Source organism: Carettochelys insculpta, chromosome 3 (genome assembly GCF_033958435.1).
Source record: "Carettochelys insculpta isolate YL-2023 chromosome 3, ASM3395843v1, whole genome shotgun sequence".
NCBI lineage: Eukaryota > Metazoa > Chordata > Testudines > Carettochelyidae > Carettochelys > Carettochelys insculpta.
Genome location: NC_134139.1, coordinates 107,979,740 through 107,994,685, shown reverse-complemented (window position 1 = coordinate 107,994,685; position 14,946 = coordinate 107,979,740). Strand labels below are relative to the sequence as shown.

The following is a 14,946-nucleotide window of genomic DNA, read 5'->3' as shown; positions in this document are numbered from 1 at the left end:
CTTCTTTCGAATGGTATAAGTATGCTAAGCTATTAACGTTATTCAGTGAAGGGAAAATGCACACACCTTTTTGACCCAAATAGAATTTATCCAGGCACTTCAGCGAGAATATTCTGGGTTAGATAATACAGTAAACCTAATTTATAAATGACAGAGATTTTAAATGAGTATAAGTAAAAGGGATAAAAGTCAGAAATTGCTACAAGAAAAATAAAAGAAAACCCTTCCAGTTCCTAAATGTTAACAAGCTATATTAGAGTTAATCAGTTTTTCACCAGTTTTATGGACCAAACTGTTTAGTGAGGATCCCACTTAGAGCTTCCAAAGACTGATTCCATTGCTTCTTCAGGTGCAATGAATACAATGAGCAGGAAGGGAAAGAACAGGGAGGTTTGGGATGCTTGTAACCTGTTTTTTATAGGTTCAGTCACCGTCTTGAGAAACATTTCTGTCTGAGAACCAAGGAACAAAATGTCTATGTGAAGGATGTCCCCAGCTGATTTTTTCACCTGTTTCAACTTCCTTTGTCTCCCCTTCCCACATTACTGTTTGCTGCCGAAATGAAAATTAAGCAAATGACACATTCCTTTGTTTATGACAGACCTCTTTGCCACTTTCTGTTTGGGCAGCTCTGTGGGGTCTGGACTGTGTTAAGAACACCATAGAAGGGAATATTATAATTTCACCTACAATGTTACCACAAATACTTTACCAAGAGAACACTGACCATCAAATTCTGAGTTTTCAAATGGTACCTCACATGGCATAATTTGTACAAAGATTTTTACAATAGTATGTAGGGTATGACTGCAGGGATGAATTTTATCTCAACAACAAATTAATAATTTTTCAGCTCAGATATGGAAATGCACCAATTTCCGTTGTGGTGAGACACGGATAACTGGAAGCCACTGTTCTTGTTCTGGAGACTGCTTAGAGAAAAAAGATTGCTGTGTAGACTACAAAAGTGTTTGCCAAGGTAAAATGAAAATTAATATTTAAAAGTGTTAATTGATGTATTATAGAGCTATTTAAAGGGAGCTACCCAAGTAAATATACATTAAGTACATATACAATAAACACAATCGGCTGCATAATTATTAGCAACTCTGATAAAATCCTTCATGTGCCTAACTAAAGAGACCTACCGCTTTTATTGGGGCAAGTTTAGGTTTCTTGAAGCTGTAATGGTGTTCTGAGTATGTGAGACACTTTGGGAATGGCTGTTTTGTGGTGAAACATCTGATATTTAGGTTTGGAAGAAGGAAGGTGATTGCTGGAAAGGAATATGGTATATGTAAAATGAAATTCTAAGAAATATGACAGATATTATGGTAGTTGCACCCAAAATGTGCTTTCCCAAAATGGAAGAAGGCACAAACTCTTCCTTGAACTGTGTCAATCAATAAAACATGTCACAACCATTCCTAATGTATCAGTAACTTTTTCATAAGTTCTTTATAAGCACATTTTAAAATTAATTTTAGTACTATTTATGTCTATAGACCCAAACACTGTTCCTTCAGGGAGTGTAAGATGAGTCCATGACCCGAAGATAGCAGACAGAATTACAGGGTAAATCACACATGCACCTGAGATGTGGAGACAGAACCCTTGGCCTTTTATTTCTGAAAATCTAGGCCTCTGTGAAGGAATACCAGAAACTCCCTAGAAGTGGGGCAGCCACTGGCACTTGAATAATGGCCCTGTCCCCTGCTCTGTCCTTTTCCTGTAGTCCCACCCTTGCTCTACTCACCTCCATTCAATCCTTTCTGCCCTCTCCATCCCTCCTCCAAGTTGCTCACCCACATGTAAATATAAAGTGGGAGAGCTAAGCTTTAAAAAGTGATGGGGCCATGGCTTCCTGCCCCTTCTTCTCCCGCCACCGCTATAACTGTACCCTGCTCTACTACTTGTCCCAAAGAAGACCTTATTTTGCAAACAATGGTAGTAGTTCTGATAATTTCTTTGTGGGTTAGCTACTGGAAAGTGAAATCATAATCCCATTCCTACACACATATACAATATGTGTGTTTGGCATTCTGCCCCATAAGTACCATGGACCTTTACAGCAGTGTCATTAATTCCATTGCCACCTGGACACTCTGAGGCACAGGAAACAGAAAATACTCAATGACGCTACTCTAGTATTTCAGTTAAAAGCCTCTCCCTCCCTTATATCTCCAGCAGTCTAGAGTACTTGGATGGAAAAAGAAATGGCAATATATTTAATGGCAATATTTAATGGCAATATAAAATCTGATTTTAATTGTGTAAAAAAGATTGAATTCTTTGACTAGAGATGGATCCAAGCCAGATTTTTTATTCTGGTTTCAAAGCTCTCCACCCCACAACGTAAAATTTATGGCTGTTGGATTTGAGATTTTCATCAGGATGTTCATAGCTGAGATTTGCATTCAACTGAAATATATTGGGTTCAAACATTAAAGGAGGACCCAGATTGTTGCTTGGATTCCCAAAACTAATAATAGTTAGGGAAGTTTGGCTCTCAGAGGCCAAGTCTACACTACAAAAGTAACTTTGAAGTTGCTTACTTTGAAGTACAACTTCAAAGTAATAGACTTTGAAGTTGAGTGTCTACACACACCCTGCTTTGAAGTTAAACTTCAAAGTAGGGCATTACTCCATTCCCAGGAAGAGAGTAAGGACATCAAAGCTGTGCTCTGTACTTCAAAGTTCCCTACTTATAACTTCGAAATTAACTTCGAAGTAAGGGAAAATATGCGTAGAATCTCTAGACTCTCCTAACTTCGAAGTTAACTTCACAGCTAGTTCCTAGTGTAGATGCACCGAGAATTTAAGTGTTTATTGCTTTTTCAAACTATGGACTAAATAGGTGCCCGAGTTACACAATACTTTAATGACAACACTATGGCATGTTGTTATGGAAGCTTTAGTTTGTCTGTGGGAATAATCCAACATGTACTCTAACCCAAAGGACCAGTCTCCAGCTGGGAGGTGGGGGTGCTCTGTATGCAAAAAGGCCACAGGCAAAACATATAGCACTTTGTTAATACGAAGTCAGGGACCATAAAGGATTTATAGATTCTATTCCACCCTCCATTTATGAACAGACTTATTTGAAATTGTGAGGTGGGAATGCAATCAAAACAACTATTTCAGTGTTATAATCATAACGCCAGAACCTGTTCTCATACCTTCTCCTGATTGTACTTAATTTTCTTTTTTTATTTACAAGTATAATTGTTGAATTTAATAATTCACTAAGAAAGTCACTGTGAAAATGGTTATTGTTTCTGCCTGTCTAAGAAGCCTTAGTGGGAGGGCTTTTCTACTGTGGGGAGAAGACCTATAAAATATAAATCCACTTCCCTTTCTGCCCCATCAGTTCTTTCTATGATTCCTTTCCTCTTTGTTTTGTTCTTCTCTCTCTCATTACTCCTTTTCTTTTTCTAAAGAGACTCTAGTGAATCAATTAACATATGATACATGTTTATGGATATTAAGCAGAGTTTCAGAAAATCACAGGGGGTGGAAAAGAAACCTCTTTATGTTGTATATTTACTTTTCTTCAGAGCTACAGTGATACCTTTTCTGCTTTGCAGGTGAAACACCTTGGGTGACGGAAACATGCCCATCACTGAACAGTTCTCAGTGCCCACCAGGGTAGGATGATTTGTTCACTTTTCAGTCTGTTAATAGCATTTTTTTGCATTTTTCTTTTAAACATTGTTCTGATAGAGAAAAAATGTTACAACAATCAGCAATAACAAAGTACACTCATTTTGGGAAGTAATAATTCTTATTTATACAAGGCCTAAAATTGCACTAGTTGTTTTATAGCAATTGAAAAAATTGGTTCCTGTCCTGGAGAGTGCATCATTTAAAATGTAGACAACACACGAATGACACCAAGAGGCAATTGGAAGAGCACAGGACAAGGGAGACAGCTCAGGCACTTAATAGCATTTATTATATTTGGGCATCTTGGTGATTCTGATGTTGTGATGTGCATGTGTATACCCATCACCCACCCACATACATGCACACACTCCTCAGAACCGCCAAGAAAATTACACATAACAAATGCTATTATGAAACTGCACTACTGTGGGTGGGTGTAGGGGTGGGTGTATATGTAAGTATAAACACATACCCACAACAGTGTGGTTACTTATTGCCATATATATAAAATATACACAAACTGACAACTCAGATTTGACAGTGATATCCAGAGTATGGGGTGCACACAACACTCATGAGTGAGGAAGTCAGGAGTTATCCACAATCCCAAATTCATGCTGATAATACCTTCATCTAAGCCATCAGCACATATTATGCACAGAACATTTTCTTTCATTTTTTAGAAATTTTAGGTTTTAGTAGGTTTCAGGGGGCATACTTAACAGTAAGCCCCTTTTTTCTTAACTTTCCTACTGTCTCACTAGCATGTACTTATTAATAAGTTAACATTAGAAGCTCTTTGTCTAGAAAGAAGTGGCTGATAGAAAAGGGATGGAATATAAGTATATTTCTGTATATATTGAGAAAAGTATATAAAGGTGTATACACTGGTGCTGATCATTTTATAACAGGTCCATTATGTTCCCCTTGTCTATTATATCCATCTTCTCATTCGTCATTTTTTAGACAGAATGTCTGCTTTCCAGGACAGATACTGTCTTTGTTATGTATTTGAATAGTGCACGGCACAGAAGAGCCCTGTCAATGACTGGAGTCCCTAAATGCTGCTGTAATACCAATTCTGCTAAATAAAATAATGTAGTACACTGTGGGGGTGGATAATCTGTCTTGTATCAGAGCATTTCATTGATTTTGCTGGAAGACCTTGAATCCTGTACCTAGAATTCAGAGGATGATGACGGAGGCAGAGATCTATAATACTTTGGACCCAGCCAGCTTTCTGCTCAAAGAGAATATGCTTTAATTAAAAGGTTATAGTGTATTTAGAAATGTTATTGCAATCTGTCACACCATACTTTATGATAGAATACAAGAGATCAAATCCACATAAAAGTTCAGTTGTTTCTGATAACCAGGAATGATACGTACATTTAATTTTTAGAAAAAAGCCTTAGTGTTTTTTGTTAGCTGAATTGTTCATAGTCCATCACATATCATCATTATCTCTCTTTGTGCTACTTTAAAGTAATCACTTAGTGGTCATTTCTTTTTGTCAGCAGTTGTGCAGAAAGCAACAGGTGTTCTGATTTCCGATTGCCATTCCTTACGATCGCCAGGAATTTTCACTAGATGTAGCTTTGGGGAAAATGGTCAGTTGAGAGCAGTTGGCAAAGGAAGTGGCTTAATTATTGATGATTTTTGAAAGTGTTTATATGTTTCCGTAAAGAAAGGGATGGAAAAACATAAACACCTTCATAAATCATGAAGAAGATATTCAGTCATTTCTATTATGCAATATTGCTGATATAGAAGGGAAAGCTAGGTAGAAAACCACCTAAAAAGTTGTCTTTAAAGTATAATCTGGGGTTCTTCTTCGACTGGTCCCCGTGGGTGCTCCACAATAGGTGTTGGCTCGCCCGGCGCCGCAGATCGGAAATCTTCCAGCAGTTTCTCCTGGATCGCGCATGTGCTGGCGCGCGCTGCTCCCCTGCGCTCCCCCGGCCCCGTGCGCGATCCGGTCCCTGCCAGTTCCTTCTCAGCTGTCATCGGCTGCAGATGGAATCCGCTCAGGCTAAGGCCAGAGTCAGATTAAATAGTGGTTTTCCACATGTAATTTGTTGTTTGCCGGAGAAGCCTCACCCAGAAGGGCCCTCTGGGTTGCATAAGAGGAGGGCAGCTTCTCTGACCCCCTCAGTGCAAAAACGGAGGAAACTCTCCCTGGCTCGATCCTTGCCAGCGTTTTCAGTGAGCAGGACGAGCGGCACATACAGCCCCCAGCCGCATACTCAGGCAAGCAGCAGCGCGGCAGCGCACGTGGCAGAGGCTGAGCCTCTGGTTACACAATAGCCGGCATGCACGGCGCCCAGAGCGTCAGCGAGGCAAGCGCTGGACCCGGCGGCACCGGCCCCGCGGCACCAACGGTGCAGGGGCACCAGGTGCGGAGCCTGCAGGCGCCGGAGGAAGCTAACCGTGCGGCACCGCAGCTGATTGTGCCGAGTGCGGCGCCGACAGCGGGGCTGAGATCCCCGGCACAGGAGGGGGTGGTGCCGGCCCCGCAGGGCAGGGGCCAGGCGAAATCAAAAACCCGGCACCGCAGCCCATCTCCGGACAGGGATGCCCTGCTCTTAGCACCAAGCCCTCCCCCGGTGATACACATGCCGCACCGAAGGCCTGTGTCTCCACCGGCTTATCCAGAACCTCCTTCTCCGTTCCTCCAACCAATGTCACCATGGCTTGGGCCACCTTCACCATTTCTGGGAGTGGATCCCCTGGAGCACTCTCACAAGCCAGTTTCACCTCTATCTGTGTCGTCGCGGAGGTCTCGCTCTCCCAGACATCGGGGGTACACACTCTGTGGGTGGTCCAGGTCTACATCCCCGGACCCTTGCCCATACTGCTATGGTCGTCCTCATCATGCTGGATGCAGACACCGCAGGCCTACATCCAGGGGCAGGTTCCCCCGCCCCCCACCCCGGCCACTTAATACCCCCGTGGGCACTCCCGATCGGGGACGGAAACACAGTTGTCTCAAGGGGAGTTAGTTTTAGAACCCCGAGACTTTCCTTCACAATCCTCCAGGGAGCAAGTGTACCATCAACCGCAGGAGCCTGAGGGCTCAAGGGTGGTTTACCCCAGTGGTTCCTCCTCATCCTTTCCAGATGAGGCCATGGCCCCCGGGGATGTCTCCCCGGATGACCTTAAACAATTTCAGGAGCTATTTAAAAGGGTAGCTTTCACGCAAGACATTCAAACAGCAGAGGTGCAGGAGAAACATCACAAACTCCTGAAAAACTTGAGACCCCCGGCTTCATCCAAAACTGCTATTCCGCTGGACGAAGCCATTACGGAGTCAGCCACGACCAGATGGCAGACTCCGGCCTCTATCCCGCCTACAAACAAGAGAGCGGATAAGAAGTACTTCGTCCCGGCAGAGAGCATGGAGTTCCTCTTCAGTCACCCACAACCAAATTCCTTGGTGGTCGAATCGTTCCAGCAGAGGTCGAAGGCTTCTCAGTACAAATCGGGGAGATCGGACAAAGATGCTAAGCAGCTAGAGCTGTTTGGCAGGAAGGTATATTCCTCTTCTGCCCTGCTATTGAGAATGGCAAATTATGCGGCACACCTAGCTAAACATAATTTTGATAATTACTCCAGACTTACTCCCCTCATGGATTCACTTCCGGAAGACAAGAAACCGGTGTTAAAGGCGATTGTTCAAGAGGGCTACGCAGCATCGCAGATGGGAGTCCAGATTGCCCTGGACGTGGCGGACATGGCGGCACGTTCAACAGCTACAGCAGTGGTCATGCGTAGAGAATGCTGGCTCCAGACGTCTGGTATCCCTAGGGACCTACAGGCGAAGGTCGTGGACCTTCCCTTTGATACACAAAAGCTGTTTGCAGACTCAACCGACTCGGTCCCTCACTCCAGTAAGGACTTGAGAGCTACACTTAGAACCTTGGGCATTTATACTCCCCCATACAGGAGGAAAAAATTTTATCCTCAGCAAAGACGCTACGCTTACAACCACAGCGTGCTCAATATCAACGGGGCTACGGCCAAGGGCGCCATCAACAGCAGCAACAGTACAGAACTCCTAGGCGACATTCTCAACAAAGCCGTATGCCCTCGGGGCAGGCCCAAAGGCAACAAGTGTGACGGGTATGTCGGGGGCTGCACTATCACTACCATCGAGCAATGCCACACTCATCTCATGTTCCATCATCGCCTCAGACCGTTTCACTCCCAATGGCAAAAGATCACCACAGACAAATGGGTGCTAGAGATCATAGCCACGGGTTACACGATCCCCTTCCAGTCACTTCCACCGACGAAGCCTCCCACCAGGCCTCACCTCAGGGGTGCTGCCCACGAGGCGAGGCTCAAGCTGAAGGTGGATCACCTTATGTTCATAGGGGCGGTGGAAAGAGTGCCGGAATAATTCCAGGGGAAGGTTTTTATTCACGCTACTTCCTAACAGTGAAGAAAACAGGAGGCTGGAGGCCCATCTTAGATCTTCGGGGCCTCAGCCGTTACTTGTGCAAGCAACGTTTTTCGGATGATCACAGTTGCCTTGATACTCACAGCACTGGACGATGGAGACTGGGTTGCAGCCCTCGACTTACAAGATGCTTACTTTCATATAACAATCCACCCGGCACACAGATGCTTCCTCCGCTTCACGGTCGGCAAGGAGCGCTTCCAGTACAGGGTTCTCCATTCAGCCTCTCCTCGGCCCCCCAGTCTTTACCAAAACCCTGGCAGTGGTGTCAGCCTACCTGCACAGACAGGGGGTGTTTATTTTTCCCATATCTGGATGACTGCCTGCTGAAAGGGACCTCAAAGGCAGAGGTCTCATGCATGATACACATCGCAGTGGACAAGTTTTCTTCGCTGGGCTTAGTCATCAACCTTGCAAAGTCAAAGACCGAACCCACACAAGATATAGAGTTCATAGGGGCACGCATACACTCTATCACAGCTAGGGTGTACCTACCCGACGCCCGCTTCAGCGCCATCAGTTCGCTGGTGCAAGTCATCACATACAGCCCCACGGTGCCGGTCTTAACGTGCTTACAGCTGCTGGGCCACATGGCGGCAGCGACATTTGTGGTACAAAATGCCAGGTTGCACATGCGAAGCCTGCAGCATTGGCTGGCGAGCGTTTACAAACCGGCATTGCACACTGTCCACGGGGTGGTGTCGCCCACAACAGAGGTGCGCAGATCCCTGGCGTGGTGGGAAAACCCCAAGAATCTGCTAGTGGGGGTGCCCTTTTCACCAACCACAAATTTCTATTTTTCTTACTACTGACACCTCCCACATAGGATGGGGAGTGCACATCGGCAACAAGGTGATGCAAGGGCTATGGTTCCCTGCAGAACAGACACTGCACATAAACATACTGGAGCTCAGAGCAGTGTTCAATGCCTGCAAACGTTTTCGAGATTACCTACATGGCAAAGTAGTTGGGATCAATACTGACAATACCTCCACTATGTTTTACATCAATCGACAAGGAGGAGCACGATCCCGTGCCCTATGTGCGGAAGCAGTCCGATTGTGCAACTGGTGCACCGCCAACAACATAACGTTGAAAGCCTCGTACTTGCTGGGCGCTCACACCGTGAAAGCAGATCAGCTGAGCAGGCGCTTCGCACTCACGCATGAATGGCAGATCTGCTCCGATCTGCTACGGCGCATTTTTCGTGCATGGGGGTTTTCCCAGATCGATCTGTTTGCCACCCAGTCCAACAAGAAGTGTCCCCAGTACTGCTCCAGTACTGGGGGACACATTCATGTTTTCATGGAGGGGCCCCCTACTTTACGAGTTTCCCCCCACAGTGCTTATCCACAAGGTCTTGCAGAAAGCCAGAAGGGAGAGAGCTCGCATGATACTCATAGTCCCGACTTGGGATTGGCAGCAATGGTTTCCCTTGCTTCTGCGCATGTCGGACCGCCCACCGCTTCCTCTAACGGTGGCGCCAGACTTACTCACACAGGCTCAGGGGTCCATAGTGCACCTGCACCCTCAGGGTCTGCGCCTACAAGCATGGCTAATCCCTGGCTCAGCTCCTTAGAGAGCACGTGTACGGAGGGAGTACAACAAGTCCTGGAATGTAGCCAAAGGACCTCCACCAGGAGGACTTACAAGCAGAAATGGACTCGATTCACAGCCTGGTGTTCCGCCAAGCAGTTAGCTCCCCTTGATGTTCCTATACCTGTAATACTAGAATACTCATTGGTCCTCGAGAGAGGCGGGTTTTCTCTATCCTCGCTAAAGGTCCACCTCACCGCTATATCAGCCTTTTGGCATACAGAGGAAGGGCCCATCCTATCGTTACCAGCCTCTTGAAGGGGCTGGTAAACCTGTACCCGCCTCGGAAACCGCTTCCACCATCGTGGAATTTGGACTTGGTGCTCAGCATGCTATCGGGTCCACCTTTTGAACCATTAGCCACAGTTCCCCTACGTCTCCTTGTGATAAAAACAACCTTCCTCCTTGTAATTACGTCAGCCCACAGGGTGAGTGACCTCGCAGCAGCGATGGCAACGCTGCCCTGCACAGTATTCTCAAAGGAGGCGGTAACCTTAAGGCTGCACCCAGCCTTTGTTCCAAAAGTCTCTTTGGAGTTCTATCTGAACGAACCAATAGTTTTACCCTCATTTTACCCGAAGCCTCACAGCTCCAGCAAGGAGGTGCGCCTGCATCTCCTAGATGTGAGGAGAGCGTTGGCCTTCTTCATAGACAGAACTAAGTCCTTCCGGAAAACGGAGAGGCTTCTAGTCTCTCTCGCTCCCAGGTCAAAAGGAGAAGGTCTTTCTTCACAGAGACTCTCAAAGCACATTGTGTCCTGTATAAAAATGTGTTACGAGCTTCGAAAGACTCCTTTGTTGGCCCCGCCCAGGGCTCACTCTACCAGGGCGGTGGCGGCATCAACAACCTTCTTCAAGGGCATCGCGTTAAAAGACATCTGTAGAGCGGCGACCTGGTCATCCTACGACACCTTCGCCAAGCATTATGCCCTGCATCGGGTATTCGAAGAGGATACCCGTCTGTTGACAGCAGTCCTCTCGGGGGCAAGCTGCACATAAACCGATTACCCGCCTCCTTACTTGGGTTACTGCTGGGTAGTCACCTATTGTGGAGCACCCACGGGGACCACTTGAAGAAGAAAGAGAAGTTACTCACTTGTAGTAACGATGGTTCTTCGAGATGTGTCCCTGTGGGTGCTCCACCACCCGCCCATCCTCCCCGCTTCGGATCTCTGTTTAGTGTTTTTCAGGAGCATCCGAGGTGGTTGGTCAAGAAACTGGCGGGGACCTGATTGCGCACGTGGCCGGGGGCGCGCAGGGGAGCGGCGCGCGCTGGCGCATGCGCGATCCAGGAGAAACTGCTAGAAGATTTCCAATCTGCGGCGCCGGGCGAGCCCGACACCTATTGTCGAGCACCCACGGGGACACATCTCGAAGAACCATCGTTACTACAGGTGAGTAACTTCTCTTTTTTTTATGTACATAGACCTGGCCAGTGAAGTGTTATGTTATGTATTTGCATCTAACTCTTGTTGCATTTATAGTTAAGTATATTTTTAGTACTATAGCCTCATTTTAGTAGTATAGCCTTAAACTTACAAACAACCGTCCCTGTTTTAAACACAGATTCATAGGCTAGAAGGTGGTGAGTACCTCTTTAAATGTGTTTTCTAAAACCATAGTTCTATTTAAAACCCTGTTTGGATTCAAGCTGAGATCAGGAATATGCTATCTACAGCCCTTTTTGAAATGCAGCTGCTCCTAGTAGGTTTTCTTATGGGCAGGGAAAGGATATTTTTATTGAGATGCATGCGAGCAAATAGGCCTGCAGGTCATCCCCAAAAGTTAATTTACTAATCTGAAAATAGTTAATTGCTGTCAATATTAAATGGAGTAATAATGTGAAAGCCCTGCTAAGCAATACCTACACATAATATATAATTATAGTTAGTACAGTACTGACTCAATGTGGAGAGGGGCTACATATGAAGTACTGTGTTCCTTCATAAAGATTTTGAGTTCAAGTTTTGTTAGGTCCTAAAGGTACAGATCCCCGATATAGCCAAAACTGTGTTGTCTCCATCATTCCCAGGTATAAGTATTTCTAAGGAAACTATAAAGTATTTAATTATGTTTTACAAACATTACTTAAATGCAGGACTGAAGGCACTGTGTACTACCTATGTCAGCCAAGTATTAATTAAAAACAGAGTTTTATAATGCTTATCACTTAATATTTATTAATGTGTTTTTCCTGTGGGACTGCATGTGATAGAAAGATGGTCCAATCCAGCAGTTTACATTTTCTGTGTCCTACTGTCACAGTTACTGTATTTATTGATGTCTCTCAGAAGGAGGTTTTTAGTCTTGATTCTTTATATTAGATGTTACAGAATAATGTAGTATTAAATGCTAAACTCTCCTGGCAATACTGATCAAGCTCAGTTGGATATTGAGAAAGTTTGCTCCAGTTCAGTGGAGATAGTGGAAGGATTCAGTGCAGGAAGAATTTGGACTGCTTATTAAATCTCTCAAACAGGAAATCAGGAGAGGGTTCGCACAAATCCTCCTGTCTTTACAAGGAGACTTCATTCCTCAAGGTGCAAGCCAAATGAGCAAAGTTTCCTGAAAGCAGGGTGACCAGATGTCCTACGTTTATAGTGACAGTCCCCATATATATATATATATATATATATATACACACACACACACATATATATATATATATATATATATATATATATATATATATATATATATACACACACATACACAGAGAGAGAGAGAGAGAGAGAGACCTTTTACCCTCCACTCCTTCCTGATTTCTTGCGCTTTCCATCTGGTCACCCTGTTGAAGGGGTATTAGAGTGTTCAGCCCATCTCTGTGGACACAATAGAAGAGGATTTCCAGTTATATTGAGAGACAAAATTCAGAGCCTGGCATAAACAGCATCTTCCATCTAATTTGGCCCTTTAACTGTATGTTTATTTTTATAGTTTGCTTCAAAATAAAAACAAGTATGTTGCTTTTCCTAAATTCTAAGTGTATCATGTTTCTATTTTGTATTCTTGCCATTGTTTGATAACTTTCAAAGCTAATGTAAATAACCTTCCTTTTATTCCCTCGCCTTTTGAATAATTGTTGATTGTTATGAAGGATTATAAACTTGTAAAAAAAAAAAAGAGAAAAAAAGTGGAACTTCCCTTCCTGGCTTCCAGAGTGACACTATTGACATTCTCTGTAATTAGGCTAAAAGTCCTTGCTGACAAACTCCCACTTCCTTGCAGGTTTGATTTGCCACCATTAATCCTTTTTTCGATGGATGGTTTTAGAGCAGAGTATTTACAGTCATGGAGTTCTTTACTGCCGAATATCGAAAAACTCAGTAAGTTACCGAGAAAGCAGTGACAATTAAAAAACAGAACCTGTTGGTAATTTCTTCAGTTCTCTTTTCTGCCAGTTTATTCACGTGACTCCCTGGTCAACTACAGAAATATCCCATAGTTGTTCGTTGTTCTCTCATCAATGGTTTGCTCAGGATTAATCTGGGTGTTAAAGTTCACTGTAGTCACCCATTGATCAATGACTACAAATATTGGCCTATAGCCTCAAATTTTGTTTAAATAAATATTGTGAAAAATACATTCAAATCAGGTTTGAGGCTGAAGATGTCCCAGTGGAAGTTTGAATACATTTGCTATCGTCTATTATATTAGGAACTATAAGTTGTGACAAAACAGGAAGAGGATCATCACTTATTGTTGTATTAAATTATATCATAATAGTAAAGAGCAATGAGCTGTGTAACAGTGAAAGGTCACTGAGAGAGAGAGAGAGAGAGAGAGAGTCTCTTTGCATCATGTATTTCCTTTCCCCAACTGGTCACCCACATTCTCTGCGGCAACTACAATACTTAATTACATAAGAAAGTACATTTAGAAAAGGATTAAGAGAAAACATGAAAATAAACTCATTTTGTGCTTGAAGACTTACCAGTGATTTAGCATGATGACTCCATCAACTCTGCAGACCATGCAGAAGGTCTTTGTGCACCATTGTTGGTCATTAGGTAATAATATAAGCAAATCACTGCCACCACTCATGCTGTTATCACAAACCTGAGAGCTTGTGGTGATATATCTTTGCATCTTTACAATCTTCATAGGTTGTTTTCAATAGTTTGGCCCAGAAAACCTACATATTATATCCAATAGAGGTAGTCAAATTATTTCAGGTAATGTTCAATATAAATTTAGCCCTTTTCACTATTTATGAATTATTTGCAAACTGAGCCTGATGATGCCACTGTTCGTTCATTATTCATAAGTATTATGTGGGTAAGACCCACTTCCCCAGAGCTGTACAAGTATCTTAGGTTGTCCGAACACTTAAATTATAAAAACTGGACCTAGTGAAAAATGTCATTTAAAATGCTTTTTGACCAGCTCTAATTTTCAAGTTGTTTGGGAAGTAATCTTGTAATCACTCACCATCATTTGTTGCAGAAACATGTGGCACACATTCAAAGTACATGAGAGCTGCTTACCCCACCAAAACTTTTCCGAACCACTATACTATTGTCACGGTGAGTATTTATTATTTTTATTATTCATTATTTGTACAAAATGTTAGCTGACTTATTGGGACAAGTAAAAAGAGGAAGTTCCTATCACAAAAAGCTAACAAGTTCATTTTAGATGTGACACTACAGTGAGAATAATACCAAGGCTGGGTCTGTACTTGCTGAGGAAGATGGAACGCTTAGGTTTGATCTTCTGGGGCAAAATGCAAAATGGCAAGTTCACGGGTCAATGTTGACCCCAGAACTCCTTGCGAGCTGCAAGCATTAAGGAATGCTGATGGGAGGAACGCTCCCGTGGGCATTCTGCAGTAAGGACAGGGACGAATATTGACGGCTGCAAAATTGATATTTGGTGCACAGTTGTTGTTCCTAAAATTGCGTAGCAGCTGTCAATATTCAAGGTAAGTGTAGACCCAGCCTAAGGGAGGAATAGGAAAAGGAATCAGGAAGGGACCTGGTAGCCAAGGAGGAAGGAGCCAGAGTTCATAGGTATACAAAAACATTCTGCTCTGTCTTGCTTAGCAGAAGTGGCTAACAATCTATGCCCAAGACTGTGGACAGATTATTAAAATAGATTATGTAAGGGGTCCTAGTCTCAGCCAGAATAGAGCTATATTGTTTGGGTACATATTAATATTATTATTGCTGTTATAGTCACAAGATGACATTCATCATGCATATTTACAGCCACATCAGGCTT

General features: G+C 43.7%; 1 protein-coding gene across 2 annotated transcripts in view; it reads left to right on the top strand.

Annotated features, from left to right (window-relative positions):
- ENPP3 (ectonucleotide pyrophosphatase/phosphodiesterase 3) overlaps positions 1 to 14,946 on the top strand; it is a 103,929-nt gene that overhangs the window by 22,994 nt on the left and 65,989 nt on the right. For both annotated transcript variants that reach the window (XM_074990557.1, XM_074990559.1), the window contains 4 exons: positions 854 to 979; positions 3,588 to 3,648; positions 12,952 to 13,049; positions 14,170 to 14,249. In XM_074990557.1, coding sequence (XP_074846658.1) covers positions 854 to 979; positions 3,588 to 3,648; positions 12,952 to 13,049; positions 14,170 to 14,249 — 365 coding nt within the window. The remainder of the gene's footprint in view (positions 1 to 853; positions 980 to 3,587; positions 3,649 to 12,951; positions 13,050 to 14,169; positions 14,250 to 14,946) is intronic.